The following is a 16,194-nucleotide window of genomic DNA, read 5'->3' as shown; positions in this document are numbered from 1 at the left end:
AAGCAGGCAGGAACGGGCTGCCCCCAACCACCAGCTGCCTATTTGTACCTGGCCGGACACAACAATATAGAGAAGGCCTTTTTTTCTTAATTATTTCATGAATTTCATGAAATAATTAAAAAAAATTGAAGTGGGGCTTCGCACTATATTTGTGTCCAGCCAGGTACAGCAGGCAGGAACGGGCTGCCCCCAACCACCAGCTGCCTATTTGTACCTGGCCGGACACAACAATATAGGGAAGGCCTTTTTTTCTTAATTATTTCATGAATTTCAAGAAATAATTAAAAAAAATTGAAGTGGGGCTTCGCACTATATTTGTGTCCAGCCAGGTACAGCAGGCAGGAACGGGCTGCCCCCAACCACCAGCTGCCTATTTGTACCTGGCCGGACACAACAATATAGGGAAGGCCTTTTTTTCTTAATTATTTCATGAATTTCAAGAAATAATTAAAAAAAATTGAAGTGGGGCTTCGCACTATATTTGTGTCCAGCCAGGTACAGCAGGCAGGAACGGGCTGCCCCCAACCACCAGCTGACTATTTGTACCTGGCCGGACACAACAATATAGGGAAGGACTTTTTTTCTTAATTATTTCATGAATTTCATGAAATAATTAAAAAAAAAATACGTGGGGCTTCGCCCTATTTTTGTGTCCAGCCAGGTACAACTAGGCAGCTGGGGGCTGGAATCTGCAGCGCAGGGAGACCCAAGCTTTCTGGGCCCCCCCCGCTGCAAATTGCAGTCCGCAGCCACCCCGGAAAATGGCGCGTTCATAGAAGCGCCATCTTCTGGCGCTGTACCCAACTCATCCAGGGCCCTGGTGCGGTGGCTCACTGGGTAATAAAGGGGTTAGGGCCAGCTTGGTATTATCAGCTGGCCCCAAGCCCAAAATTCATGGGGTCACGCCAGTATTAGACATGACCGCCATGAATTTCTAGTAAAGTATTTAAAAAAAACACAACACCCAGAATAAAGTCCTTTAATTGAAATAAACACACAATTCTTTATTGTTCTAAATTAAACCATACTTACCATCACACCCATTCCAGCTGAAGCCAACGATCTCCTGCAATAAAAGAAAAATAATAAACCAACCTCATCCTTACCTTTCCATGGTTCCCACGACAGCTTCAGCTCTGCTACATCGAGATGACTGGCTGGACCGCAGCAGAACGCTGCCATCCAGCCTGTCATCCCGCGGACACTGAGAAGCGCAGGCATGCTTGCGCTCCTCACTGTCTCGCTGTGACGGCATCCAGATGAGCCGAGGTCATGTCCAATGAACTCGGCTCACCTCATGCACGTCACTGACAGCGTGGGAAAATTTTCACGCTGAAGTGCTGAGTGCAGGAGAATTCTCCCACGCTGTCAGTGACGTGCATGAGGTGAGCTCATGTCCAATGAACTCAGCTCATCTCATGCACCTCACTGACAGCGTGGGAAAATTCTCCTGCATTCAGCGCTTCAGCGTGAGAATTTTCCCACGCTTTCAGTGACGTGCATGAGGTGAGCCGAGTTCATTGGACATGACCTCGGCTCATCTGGATGCCGTCACAGCGAGACAGTGAGGAGCGCAAGCATGCCTGCGCTTCTCAGTGTCCGCGGGATGACAGGCTGGATGGCAGCGTTCTGCTGCGGTCCAGCCAGTCATCTCGATGTAGCAGAGCTGGAGCTGTCCTGGGAACCATGGAAAGGTAAGGATGATGTTGGTTTATTGTTTTATTTTTATTACAGGAGATCGTTGGCTTCAGCTGGAATGGGCGTGACGGTAAGTATGGTTTAATTTAGAACAATAAAGAATTGTTTGTTTATTTCAATTAAAGGACTTTATTCTGTGTGTTTGTGTTTTTTTCAACTTTGACTATGGGGTTAGTAATGGAGGTGTCTTATAGACGCCTCTCCATTACTAACCTGGGCTTGATGTCAGCTGGCATTATAAGCTGACATCAACCCCAGCCCTATTACCCCACTGCCACCGCTACAGGGCAGTGGGAAGAGCGAGGCTAAGTGCCAGAATTGGCGCATCCTATGGATGCGCCATTTCTGGGGCGGCTGACGGCTGGTGTTTCTAGCCTGGGAGGGGGCCAATATTCATGGCACCCTTCCTGAGCTATTAATATCAGCCCCCAGCTGTCTGCCTAGCCTTTGCTAGCTATTAAAATAGGGGGGACCCCACGTCAGTTTTTTGGGGGGGTCCCCCATTTTAATAGCTAGTAAAGGCTAAGTATTCAGCTGGGGGCTGATATTAGTAGCCTGGTAAGCTCCGTGGGTATTACCCCCTTCCGAGGCTTCAAACATCTGCCCCAGCCGTCTGCTTAACCTCCGCTAGAGGCTAAAATTATGGGGGATCCCACGCCAATTTTTATTTTAATAAATCCTTTATTTTAACACTAAATGACAAGTACAGTAACCAACACTATCACTGTACTTATTATAAATGTGACTGACATGTTTCTATCTATCTAATCTATGTGTGATGCTCTATCTTTCTGTTCTAAATTGTCGGGTACCGCTGCTGAATTGCCGGCCGGCTTTTTTAAAGAGACAGTGCATGAAAACACTATTATTTTTTTAAATAAATCCTTTACACTAAATGACAAGTACAGTAAGCAACACTGTCACTGTACTTATTATATATGTGACTGACATGTTTCTATCTATCTAATCTATGTGTGAAGCTCTATTCTTTCTGTTCTAAATTGTCGGGTACAGATGCTGAATTGCCGGCCGGTTTTTTAAAGAGACGGTGCATGAAAACACTAATATTTTTTTTAATAAATCCTTTACACTAAATGACAAGTGCAGTAACCAACACTGTCACTGTGCTTCTTATATGTGTGACTGACATGTTTCTATCTATCTAATCTATGTGTGATGCTCTATTCCTTCTTGTCTAAATTGTCGGGTACCGGTGTATGCCGCTGCTGAATTTGCGGGCCGGCTTTTTTAAAGAGAGTGTCTTCTGAGCAGTTTGTCAGCTTTTGGACACCTTTGCAGGTGTTTTCTATGTGTTTCTATGTGTTTTTGTTTGCCTGCCATTGGTTTTAACGGTGTTCGACGGTGTTCTAAGGTGTTCGACGAACAGTTCGACGAACAGTTCCTCGAACATCCCGGTGTTCGACGAACCGAACCGAACCCGAACACTACGGGGGTGGCTCAACACTAGTTGCTACCACTGCCACTAGACATCCACACATATCTCCTGTGTTTCTCCAGTGTGTAGAATTGGTAAATTCTACTGCTCCTGGAAACTCTACCCTCTTCAGCATGCACACTCATGAAACAGCCCCTAAAATAGGGATTATTTTTCAAGTTTTGGTGACAAGCCATTGCTTTTTCATTTTTAAACCAGCTAGCCTTGGTCAGTTCTGTAAAATAATAATGTTTTCACGGCTTAAACAGTTCAAAAAGTTAAATTTCATTAAGTTACAAAAACATATATAATTTATGTTACCTGGAATAGTGGTAGGTTCAACTGCAGAAATAAAAATAAGCTCAATTAGAACAGAATTTAAAAATTAACTCAAAGTCTAATTTCTTCTGCCTTTGCTGATTTATCTACAGTATTTACCTGACTATCCGGCTAAAAAGTGTGCAAAGCTTCTCAAAGTTTTACTACTGAGGCCTCACTATACGTGCCAAAATTACAGTGGTTGTTCAAGAAGAGAATATCTTCAGACGAGAATATAAAAGTAATCTCAAACTCATACATCTTCTGCCTTTGTTTATCCATCTATTTACCTGACCATCTGGTTAAGAGTGCAAAGCTCCTTAAACTTTTACTAAAGAGGTCGCACTATGCAAACCAAAATTAAAGCAGGTGTTCAATTTAGCAAGCACAGCAGCTTGCTGAATCCAACATTGTGGATTGTATACAGTACTAGAATTTGGCTCCACTTGCTGGTTCCAGCAGTCATTATGTGATTGCAAATATGTAATTTGCGGTCAAAAGCCGATAAGAGTCTCACCTGCTTAGCTCAATAGATTCTATGGAAATGTGGCTGAGACTTTATTTAGGATCTGTCAAGCTACAGATCTTGCCAAAAAATGCCTTAGGGATAGAAAACTTCTTTAAAAAAGAATGTTACATTTCTCTTTTAATTGTCTCTTAAGTCCAATGTAACAATCAAATAGGCACAAAATAACTCAATAATGTTGATGGAGTAGAATTTTCTGCAGAAAAAGAAAAGTTTGTGCATCAAATAATATTTTTTATGAAAACTGTTTCTCCAACTGCGTCCTTTCTCTGGCAGATAACCTGAATTTCAATGCCATGGACCTCTTGCTCAGCAGATTGGACAATTGGCAAAAACTGATTGTGACGATGGTGGTTGTGGACCCATTGCACCACTGGTAGGGCTTACCCTGGAGGGGCTTGACTAAGTGACTACCTGGTCTCCACTAGAGTTTCTGATGGTGAGTATAGGCTTGGGCCGTTAGAGAAGTCACTCTAGGGCAGTCCCCAGACTTGCAGCAGCTGAGCCATGGGTCAAGGCAGAAATGCGAAGCACAGAGGGCTAACACAGAGACGGGGTAAGACGGTCAGAGTGGGCAGCAAAGGTTTAAAATGCAAAGCTGGGGTCAGGAGCATAGAGGTCAGACAAACAAGTAAACAAACCGGGTCAGTAACAGAAGAGTCAAAACAAACATGCACCTTGACAGATTGATAGAGATGGACTGAAACTAGGAACCTGAGTTAGGCAAGGTGTGGATTTAGGAGCTGCCTAATATATCCCTTGCTAAGATGGGATAAGCCAGAGATGAAAAACTCTGCAGGAGACAGCTAGTTAAATTCATGCAGAGTCTGGCTGCGCCTCCCTATAGCCAGGTGGAGACTCTCCAGCAGCAGGAGGGTGTAGCAGTGCTGGAAGTAATGCAAGAGGCAGGTCAGCAAGATGGATTGACACTGGAAGGAGCAGAGCAGTAACCACAGTGAGTAGCAAGGCGCCCACTAACAGCTGTGAGAGTCACCAGTGTGATACTGGTCCAGTTTACTTTTGAGATACTGTCATGTCCCACCTCCCGTGTGCTGTCAGTGAGGGTATTTAGTAAAGCCGGTGGATTTATCACATCTACTCCTGTGAACTCTCTCACTGCATCTCAAGTCAGTGTGTAGCATGCTGTTAACTGCTCTACAAGTGATATTGTCTTGGGACACTATGGATTATTTCATCATTTTGGACAGGTGAGGGATTTGGTGTTTTTTTATTTATTTATTTTTTTTACAGGTGACAATGGCTTTGAATAGATTAAACATTAGGTGAATAAAAGGTTGCTTTTTTATTTTTTGTTTTTTACAGAGGACAATGGCTTCAGAGGATTTGGCGCTAGATGAGTATAACTATTTTTTTTTGTTAAATAAATGTTAAAAAACGGTGTGGGCCTTTATTTAAAATAAAGGATTTTTTACAGGCTATTTATTTAAAAACTTTTACCATGGGGTTAGTAATGGGGGTGTCTTATAGACGCCTCTCCATTACTAACCCCTGTACTTCATGTCAGCTGCCAATGTAAAGCTGACATGAATCCCAACCCTATTACCCCACTTGCCACCGCAACAAGGCAAGTGGGAAGAGCCAAGGCTAAGTGCCAGAATTGGTACATCTTATTGATGTGTCATTTCTGGGGCCACTGAGGGCTGATGTTTTTAGCCTCAGAGGGGGCTAGTATTCATGGCCCCTTTCCTTGCTATTAATATCAGTCCACAGCTGTCTGTTTAGCCTTTGCTGGTTAGATTTTATTGGAGGACCCTACGTCAATATTTTTCTGGGTTCCTCCTGTAAACTAGCCAGTAAACGCTAATCAAACAGCTGTGAGCTGTTATTAATAGCAAGGGAGCATGTTGGCCTAATAGCCCCTTCCTAGGCTAATAATATCAGCCTGCAGCTGTCTGTTTAGCCTTTGCTGGTTAGTGAATATAGGGTGGAACCTACGTCAATTTTTTGTGGGTCTCCCCTATAATAACCAGTAAAGGCTAATCAAACAACTGTCAGCTCATATTAATAGCTTGGCAACCTTTAGGGCTATTGGTCTGTTCCCAGAATATTAACATCAGCCCCCAGCCATTGGTTTTTCCCTCTTCTGATTATGAAAATTACTGGGGAACCCACACCTTTTTTTCCTGTTTCTTTTATTAAAAAGTACAGTAAAATACACACCCAAGATAACCTTAATTCACAGCTTCCAGGTGTTCTCGCAGCTGGAAACGCCAGTAGCCTTAAAGGTTTTGTCCAAAACCGATAAGTCTTCAGTCACTATGCGGGCTGACATTAACAGCCTAGAAAGGGGCCATTAGGCCCAAATGTTCCCTGGCTAGTAATAACAGCTCACAGCTGTTTGATCAGCGTTTACTGGCTAGTTTACAGGGGGACCCCAGAAAAATATTGATAGATGGGGGAAGAAGAGAGCACGGTGGAGATAGCAGCGCAATATGTGAGCACATGCCATGGGCTGCAAGAAAGAGAACGATGATATGCCATGGACTTACATAGCCCCCACCCTGGATTTCCCCCATAACTCATCCCCACAGTCCCTATTCCCTACTCTACACGTGCTTTGGCAAAACTAATGTTTATTTTGTCCTGCCAATAAAGCTTCTTTGAATTTAAAGATAGATAGATAATAGATAGATAGATAAATAGATGATACAGTGGTGTGAAAAAGTGCTTGCCCCCTTCCTGATTTCTTGTTATTTTGTCACACTTAAATGTTTCAGATCACAAAATAATTTTAAATATTAGACAAAGATAACACAAGTAAACAAAAAATTCAGTTTTTAAATTCTATGGTTGTTCTCATAAAAACACGCCCTTTGGAAATGGAGACTTAACCCCTCCTTCCTCACATGCTGGAGGAAGCAACGGTTTAAATTCACTGATGCCCATAGCCTCAGGGAAACATATCTCCCCTCCACCACTTTACCAGTGACTTTGTCACATATCCCCCTTCCCTGCCCAAAGCTGGGGGTTTTGGCACCTTCACTCGCTAAAAAGGGAAGTCTGGACAGGGCGTCTGCGTTTCCATGTAGTTTCCCGGACCAGTGCTCTACATGAAAATTAAAATCTTGAAGTGCTAGGAAACACCTAGTTACCTAGGCATTGTTCCACTTCCTTTCCCTCATCCATCTCAGGGGTGCATGGTTTGACACTAGTCTGAACTTTCAGCCTAACAGATAGTATCTTAGGGTTTTAATGGCCCATTTGATGGCGAGGCACTCCTTCTCTATGATGGCATAGTTCTTTTCACAGGAGGAAAGTTTCCTACTCAGGAATAGGACTGGATGTTCATCCCTATCTATTTCCTGGGACAACACGGCTCCCAAACCGACCTCAGATGTGTCAGTCTGAACCACGAACTCCTTAGTGAAGTCAGGTGCTACTAAGACTGGCTACTTACATAGGGTGAGCTTCAACTCCTGAAATGCCATCTCCGCTTCAGGGGACCACTTGGCCATCGATGTCTTTGTGCCCTCAAAAAGATCAGTCAGGGGGGTGGTTATCTGGCGAAATTTGGGATAAATCGATGATAATACCCCACAATTCCCAGAAATGCACAAATTTGCTTCTTGGAGTTCGGTTGCGGGCGGTTTTGGATAGCCTCCACCTTCTTTACTTGCAGCTTTATTTTACCACTTCCGACAACGTAGCCCAAGTATTTTGCTTCTTTCTTCTCGATTGCGCACTTTTTTGGGTTTATCGTAAACCCTGCTTTCCTTAGCGCATCCAGTACCGCCTGGACCTTCTGTAAGTGACTTCCCCAATCCGGGCTGAAGATTACGATGTCATCCAGGTAGGCTGCGGCATACTTCTTATGAGAGGCTAGTATCCGGTCCATGGCCCTCTGGAAGGTAGCTGGTGCTCCCTGAAGACCGAACGGCATCCTGGTGTACTGGAAGCACCCGTCAGGAGTAGAGAAGGCCATCTTCTCCTTGGCACTTGGGGACAAGAGAATCTGCCAGTACCCTTTTGTTAGGTCCAGGGTGGTGATATAGCTGGCTGACCCTAGCCTCTCAATAAGCCCATTGACGCGAGGCATCGGATATGCGTCAAATTTTGACACCTCATTCAGCTTCCGGTAGTCATTACAGAACCGCCACTCTCCATCCGGCTTTGGCACCAGGACAATGGGGCTGGACCAGATGCTTTTTGACTCCTAAGTGATGCCCAGGCTCAACATTCTTTTCACCTGTTTGGAGATAACCTCACGGCGGGCTTCCGGAATCCGATGTGGCCTTTGATTCACCCTCACATGCGGCTCTGTCAGTATTTCGTGTTCAACCACCCGCATACAACCTGACAGCTCTGAAAACAGGTCCTGGTTCCGCTGGAGCAGCTCTCGGAACTGTTCTTCTGGGCCGGTGACAATGTCTCTGCCACTGTGACATCCTCTATACGGGCTTCAGGTTGTGCCCCCAGGCATGTAGCTACCACCGGCTCCCTGTCTCGCCAAGGTTTGAGCAGGTTAACGTGGTATACCTAATACGGCTTCCTTCTTCCTGGTTGGTGGACCTTGTAGTTGACGTCACTCAACTTTTCGACCACCTCTTATAGCCCTTGCCACTTGGCCAGTAATTTACTTTCTACCGTAGGGATCAACATCAATACCTCTATAATGGGCAATGGAAACAGGGGACTCCGGAAGTGGGACACGGGAGCAATTAGCTGGCACGTAGGACAAGACCGACAATAATTGACCACCTCCCGGTGACACCCAGGCCAGTAAAACCTTTGAAGGACCCTCTCTTGGGTTTTGTCTATGCCCAGATGCCCCCCCCCAAGACATGAGAATGAGCGAGGTCTAGCACCCTACGCCTATAGGGTTATGGTACCAACAGCTGCTCTAACACTTCCCCTCTCTGTTTAGTGACCCAATAAAGCAAATTCTCATTGACTGAAAAATAAAGAAACCTGGTGTCAGCCCCCAGCTCCTGGGCAACCCCATTTATCACCGTCACATTGTCTCATGCCGCTTTCAAAGTAAGATCCTGCATTTGTGCAGTACCAAAATTCCCCCCAGAAACCTCCAGTTCAGGAATATCATCCTCATGGGTCCCTGTCTTGTCCTCATCACCAGCATGGACACACAGGAGGATCTCCTCCTCCTCTGGCTGTAATGGGGATTCTTCGTGGACGAACCGGCTCTGGTCTGAGTAAGTGGGTACCCCGCCTTTCCCCACAAGTCCCAGAACAGCCAGAAGTCCCGCCCTTTTATAACTGGGTGTAACAAATCTCTGACTACCCGACCTCATGGGACTCAGTACCACGGCTCGTTTTTATAGTCATTTGGGCAACGGGGTAGTCCTTGGCATCTCAGGGATACAGCGGACACCCCCGTGTTTACCAGGGATCAACTGGTGGGGAAGTGTGGCTCTTACCAGAGTCACCAAACTCCCCAAGTCCAAAAGTTCTGACACAAGTACCTCATTTATGGTCACTGGACATGACTGTGGCCCCTCACCGGGCTGATAGTCCACACTGCAGGCAGGGTATGCGTAGTATGAACAGCGCCTCCCAACGCTGCAATTCATCTGCTTAGAGGTCATAGGACCTCAGACTCCCTCCAGTGGCTCTAACACCCCTCTTTTGGGACTTGGGCTCCCTCTGAGTTCCCCAGTATGGGAATGCAGCACCACCTGGTTTCCTTAGGAACCTCTCTACCACCTGGTATCTTTCTATGAGGCCGACCAAGTCATCCACATTTCAGGGGTCTCCCTGGGCAACCCAGGTCTGCACGGGCCTAGGGAGGGAGTGAACAAATCTGTCCATCTCGACCCGTTCTACCATCTGGGCTGGGGTGGAGAACTCTGGCTGCAACCATTTCTGCACAAGATGGAGGAGATCGAACATTTGCGAACGAGGGGGTTTATCCCCGCAATATGCCCAGTGGTGGACTCTTTGGGCTCTGACTGACATAGTCACTCCAGCACGTGCCAGTATCTCAATTTTAAGCATAGTATACTCTTGGGCATCCTGCAAGGCCAGGTCATAGTAAGCCTTTTGGGGCTCACCAGTCAGTTAGGGGGCCAGCACCTCCAACCATTGCTCCAGCGGTAGCTTCTCCCGCTCTGCTACCCGCTCAAACACAGTCAAACATGCCTCCACATCATTTCCTGGGGTCATTTTTTGCATGGCTCGCCTCACCACTTTCCGGACGCTCGCGTCATCACCTAGAGTTGGGGGAGGGGCTGTCGGCCTTCCCAGAACCACCTCAGCAAGCAATTCCATCTGCTGCTGCTGTTGTCAGAGCTGGTCCTGTTGATGCTGCTGCTGTTGGTGGATCTGCTGCAATAGTAGCTTGCTTGTCTCCTGCTGAGCTAGCACAAGATGCTTGACCAGGTCCTCCATACTGTCGGTTTTCGTTTCCTGGCTTATGGCTGCCTTTACCCAGGACATGTGGTTTGTCCTCAGCCATTGTGGAAGCAGGGATCCGCCTGCTCAGAGTGCAGACACTCTGTGTGGTTCAGGTTAGCTCCACATAAACAGATCTGGAGTTCCTCTCTCCAGATCTACTGATCGCTGAATGCCTCAGGTGGTCAAGTATTTAAACCTCCCCCAAGACCACACCCTGGGGAGGAGATATGGAGAACAACCTCCCAGCCACTCTATGGTTGTTCTCATAAAAACACGCCTTTTGGAAATGGAGGCTTAATCCCTCCTTGTACATAACATGCTGGAGGAAACTTAACGGTTTCAATTCACTGATGCCCATTCCTCAGGGAAACATATCTCCCCTCCACTACTTTACCAGTGACTTTGTCACAATAGATAATAAATAGATTATAGGTAGATAGATTGATTGATATTAGATAGATAGATAATAGATTGATATTAGATAGACAGATAGATAATAGATAGACTGATAGATTGACGATAGACAGATAGATAATAGATAGACAAATAGATGATAGATAGATATATAGATTGATTGATATTAGATAGATAGATAATAAATTGATATTAGATAGATAGATTCAGTAGATAGATAATAGAAAGATAGATAATAGATAGACAGAGATAGATAGACGGATAGATTGTTGATAGATAGATAATGGAGATAGATAATAAAGGAAAAAATATATGGTGCAGCACAAGCAAACTAAAGAAGACTTGAGAAAGTTCCACACTTGAAACAAAATGTCTCCACTATGACTTTGTGTCAACAAACCACAGAATTTCTATTTGGAAATTTGGAGTGCTGTCTCTATCTTCATTGGATTATGATAGATAACAGATAGATAATAGATAGATAGATGATAGATATATACAGTAGATAGACAGATAAATAGGTAATAGATAGATAATAGATAGATATATAGACAGATATAAATATATAGACTGCTAGATAGATAGATAATAGATAGATAGAAAAAAATTGACGTAGGGTCCCCCTATAAATTCTAACCAGCAAAGGCTAAACAGAGAGCTGCAGGCTAATAATAATAGCCTAGGAAAGGGCCATTAGGCCCAAATGTTCCCTGGCTATTAATAATGGCTCACAGCTGTTTGATTAGCGTTTACTGGCTAGTTTACAGGGGGACTCCTCAAAAAAATTGACGTAGGGTCCCCCTATAAAATCTAACCAGCAAAAGATAAACAGACAGCTGTGGGCTGATATTAATAGCCAGGGAAGGGGCCATGAATACTAGCCCCCTCCGAGGCTAATAACATCAGTTCTCAGCCAGCCCAATAAGATGCGCAAATTCTGGCGCTTAGCCTCAGCTCTTCCCACTTGCCCTGGTGTGGTGGCAAGTGGGGTAATAGGGTTGGGTTTTCATCTCAGCCTTGTATTGGCAACTGACATGAAGCCCAGGGGTTAGTAATGGAGAGGCGAATATATAAGACACCCCCATTACTAACACCATAGTAAAAGTTTTTAAATAAAGACACGACAGGAAAAAATCCTTTATATGAATTAAAAGTCCACACCATTTTTTACACATTTATTTAAAAATAAAAAACATAGTTATACTCCCCTAACACCCAATCCTCTGAAGCCATTGTCCCCTGAAAAAAACAGAAAATAAAAAAGCAACCTTATACTCACCTAACACCCAATCCATTTGAAGCCATTTTCCCCTGTAAAAAAGAGCAAAAATAAAAAAACAATATCCCTCACCTGTCCGAAGTGATGAAATATTCCATAATGTCCCACGATGATCTGGATCAGTTATAGAGCAGTCACATAAACAGTCACTGATGTGACTAATCTACATAACAGCTGGCTATTCACTGACACAGGCAGTGTATAGCGCTGAGCTGCCTTGAGAGAGTTCACAGGAGTTCATCAGCTGATGAATTACCGTGACCTCTCTTACGGTATGACCGCTGCATGAGAACTTTCTGATGCAACGGCGGTGCCGTAAGTGAGATCACTGGAGCTCATCAGCTGATAAACTCCTGTGACCTTTCTCACCGCAGCTCAGCATTATACACTACGGGAGCGATTACGCTGATGTGACTGCTTTAGAAGTATTAATGTTTTTTTGTTTTTTTACAGGGGTCAAAGACATCGGAGATTAGATGTATGTGAGTATAACTGTTTTTTTTTTATTTATTTCAATATGTATTTATTTATTTTAACGTTTTTTTATTCTTTGAGCACAGGTGGCAGCTGATGACTGCTCCCATCAGCGTCACCTGTGCTCGCTGTTAACAGAGGAAGTCCGTGTTTGGGGTCCGTGCCCGAACAGTAGGTGTTCGGTACGGACCCCGAACTTTACTGTTTGGGTTTGCCCATCTCTAGTAATTAATATTCAAAACATTATTATAGATGTATGCAAAGGCAAATAGCAAGAGAATATCTCCAATGAATCAATAGTGTATTGTTTAAAATATGTCTTGGCGGGGTTAAGAGCTCCACAATGGGTATAGTCTACATGGTATTGTGCTTAACTATGTTATCCTTGTTACTATGCATGTACCAACAGAATTATTTCTTTATTGTGTATTGAGAAGTTACTTTATGTATTGCCACTGCTAGTATTGGATATGTTATATTTTCACAGCAGTTGCACTGGGTTCATTTACATCATTTTACTATCATACTCTGGCCTAGCTATTTCTTATGCTCACTATAGTGCTTACTCTAAACAACGCACTATTGATTTATTGGAGATATTTTCTTGCTATTTGCCTTTTCATGCATCTATAGTAATCTTTAGAATATTAATAACTCATGGTTCATGTGCTTTTTCCATACATATTATAGTATACTTATTTACCTGGTACATGTGGCAGCCTTACTGTTATAAACTCATCTAATGAATTAATATTATATTTATATTTATTATCTATTTATTCGCTAATTTTGATCTGGGACTATTTCTCCCCAGATTTTTATGCAAATTTTCAGCTGCAACTTGCAGTACCTACAAAGTGTATGAAAAGCCAGAATTCTCTGTTCACACATGTTGCTTTTTGTTTGCTGCGTATTTTCTGCCATGCTTGCGTTATTGGCATATAGAGCATGTCACTTCTTTCAGCGTTTTTTCAGCGTTTTTTCACCCATAGGAAGTAATGGGTGTTGAAAAAAAAATGCAGCTTAATTTATTTCAGCATTTTTGATAGCAAAATATGGGTTCTATTTTGTGATTTAACCTTTTTGTCTTGGTCACTGAGATGGTTGTTTGTATTTTGGAGAGTTTAAATAAATTAGTTATGTATACAGTGTAAATATTAGCTGATGTACCAGTGAGATTGAACAATATGGCTGTGTGCCCACGATGCGTTTTTTAAGTGTTTCCGCAGAGGCAAACACACTGCAGAAAAGCTTAAAAAATGCATGGTAGAAGGCCTGCCATGTTCCCCAATGATAATCCGCATGTGCTGTGCACATGCTGCGAAAATTTCCGCTGTGGGTTATGATTGCGGGAAAAAATGCAGCAGTACCAATTATTTTGCGGAAGCGCTGTGTTTTTGCCGCATAAACTTGCATTGAATCGCTTGGATTTTGCATCACTGCATATGTAGATGCGGAATCCAAGCATTTCAATGTGCGGATGGTACCCGGGTCCGGAGGAGAGGAGACTCTCCTCCAGACCCGGGTACCATAGAACCTGTAAAAAAAAGAATAAAATAAAAAATAAATATTATATTTACCTTCTGACGGCCCCCGCTGCGCTTGTCCTCCCTTGCCGGCAGATCGCTGTGGACTGAAGGACCTGCGCTGAAGTCATAGCCATGTGACGGCAGGTCCTTCAGTGTAGTGTACAGCGATCTGCCGGCAAGGGAGGACGGAGCGAAGCAAGACTGCGGGGGCCATCGGAAGGTATGTATAGATTTATTTTTTTCGTTTTATATATTCTTTAAGGTCACACTATATAAATCCATGCCATTTGCATGGATTTATATAGTGTGACCAAGTTGACAAGCACTTTCTAAGTGATGCTAAAATCGCTTGGAAAGCGCTTGTCAACCCACATGCGGAAATGCATGTGAAGAACGCTTCACATCCGCTTGTCCCTGGCAGGAAAAACGCATGTACAATCCGCATGCATTTTTTCTGCCAGGGAGATGCAGAAATGCTCAGGAAAAAATCCTGAGCATTTCTACATTGTGGGCACATAGCCTACCTGTGGCCCAGTGAGGTGTGAAATTGAACAATGCCTGTGCAAACTGAATGGCAGACCCCATAGTGTAAAAGTAAATAGTGTCATACAAACTCAATGTATTGACAATGTCTAAACTATTCCTGAACAATTCACCTCCCCCACTATGCCAAAACCAGAATGATATTTTTTTTCACAGAACTTTATTTACATGCATGAATAGAGACAGAAGGACAGTGAAAAAAACGCTGAAAAAAATGCATCAAAAAATGCAGCAAAACCTGCATTTTTGATGCAGCTGATTTCCTGCCAGAGATCAGTTTTACTGCAGATTTCTGACTGAAGAAAAACACAACATGTGGGAACATAGCCTTATTGTTTTTTCAGTCCTGATATAGTCCACGCCTGGCCAATCATTTACTTCCTGTTCATCATATAACATATACAGTACTACTGCTGGCAAGGGATATTAGAGCTGACCATATACTGCCAGAAGTCTCTTAGCCTGTTCTTTCCTATTCTACAGTATATTATGTGGCTAATGCCATTACCCCCTATACACTCAAACACATCTGCTACATTTGTTCAATGTGTAGCATAGGTATTCTCTACTGCTGCTGAGAATTGTACCGTCTTCGGAGGTCATAGATATGAAATGGCTGGTAAATAGGGATTCTTTTTTCACGTCTTTGTGAAAAGCTTTTGCTTCTTTACTTTACAATTAGCTAACCTGATCCTTATCTCTAAATAAAGTAATGATATTTGGTTGGCTCAACAGATCAAACAGGTAAATTTCAGAATGTTACCAAAAAGTATGTATATTTTATGTTACCTGGAATAGTGGTAGGTTCAACTGTAGAAATAAAAAATAAGCTCAATTAGAATAGAATATAAAAGTTAACTCAAACTCATAAATCTTCTGCATTTGTTTTTCCATCTCTTTCTATGACCACCCGGTTAAGAGTGCAAAGTTTCACAAATATTTACTACTGAGGCCTCACTATGTGAACCAAAATTAAATCACGTGTTCACTTGAAAAAATTTTCAGTAAGCATGGCAGCTTGCTGAATCTAACATTGTGAAATATTCACAATACTAGAATTTATCTCCACTTGCTGGTTCAAGAAGTCATCACGTGATTGCGGTTGGGACTCTAGATAGGATTTGGCAAGCTGCAGGGCTAACCGAAAATTTCCTTAGTGATAAAATAGAAATGTAAAAATCTTTTTAAAAGAAGTTTTCTAATTGTCTCTTAGATCAAGTAGAGCAATCAAATAGGCACTAAATAAGTCAGTAATGTTGATAAAGCAGAGTTTTCTGCAGACAGAGAAAGGCCTGTGCATCAAATTATCTTTTTTGTGAAAACTGGTTCTCCAGCCTTTGTCCTTTCTCTGGCAGATACCCTGAATTCTGATGCCATGGACTTCTGACTCAGTAGATTGGACAACTGGCAAGAATTGGTCCAGCTTGCTCTGGAGATACTATCATGTCCCACCTACAGTGTGCTGTCAGAGAGGGTATTCAGTGAAGCCAGTGGCTTGTCACATCTATTTGGATAAAGTTATCTTCCATGCCCAGCCAATCATCTACTTTCTGTCCATCATATAATGTTTACTGTACTACTGATGCAAGGACTAGCCATACACTGC

At 43.3% G+C, this 16,194-nt stretch overlaps 1 protein-coding gene across 1 annotated transcript in view; it reads right to left on the bottom strand.

Annotated features, from left to right (window-relative positions):
• The window catches only part of LOC141257186 (scavenger receptor cysteine-rich domain-containing protein DMBT1-like), a 458,733-nt gene that overhangs the window by 249,791 nt on the left and 192,748 nt on the right, over window positions 1-16,194 (bottom strand). The window contains exons 15-16 of the mRNA XM_073671423.1: window positions 15,378-15,398; window positions 3,455-3,475 (exon numbers count right to left, since the gene is read on the bottom strand). Coding sequence (XP_073527524.1) covers window positions 3,455-3,475; window positions 15,378-15,398 — 42 coding nt within the window. The remainder of the gene's footprint in view (window positions 1-3,454; window positions 3,476-15,377; window positions 15,399-16,194) is intronic.

The sequence above is a fragment of the Phyllobates terribilis genome, unplaced genomic scaffold (assembly GCF_046119375.1).
Source record: "Phyllobates terribilis strain yellow unplaced genomic scaffold, ASM4611937v1 Scaffold_3__8_contigs__length_932513732, whole genome shotgun sequence".
Taxonomy (NCBI): Eukaryota; Metazoa; Chordata; class Amphibia; order Anura; family Dendrobatidae; genus Phyllobates; species Phyllobates terribilis.
Note: the sequence above shows the minus strand (reverse complement) of the source record. Positions and strands in the feature narration are given on the sequence as shown.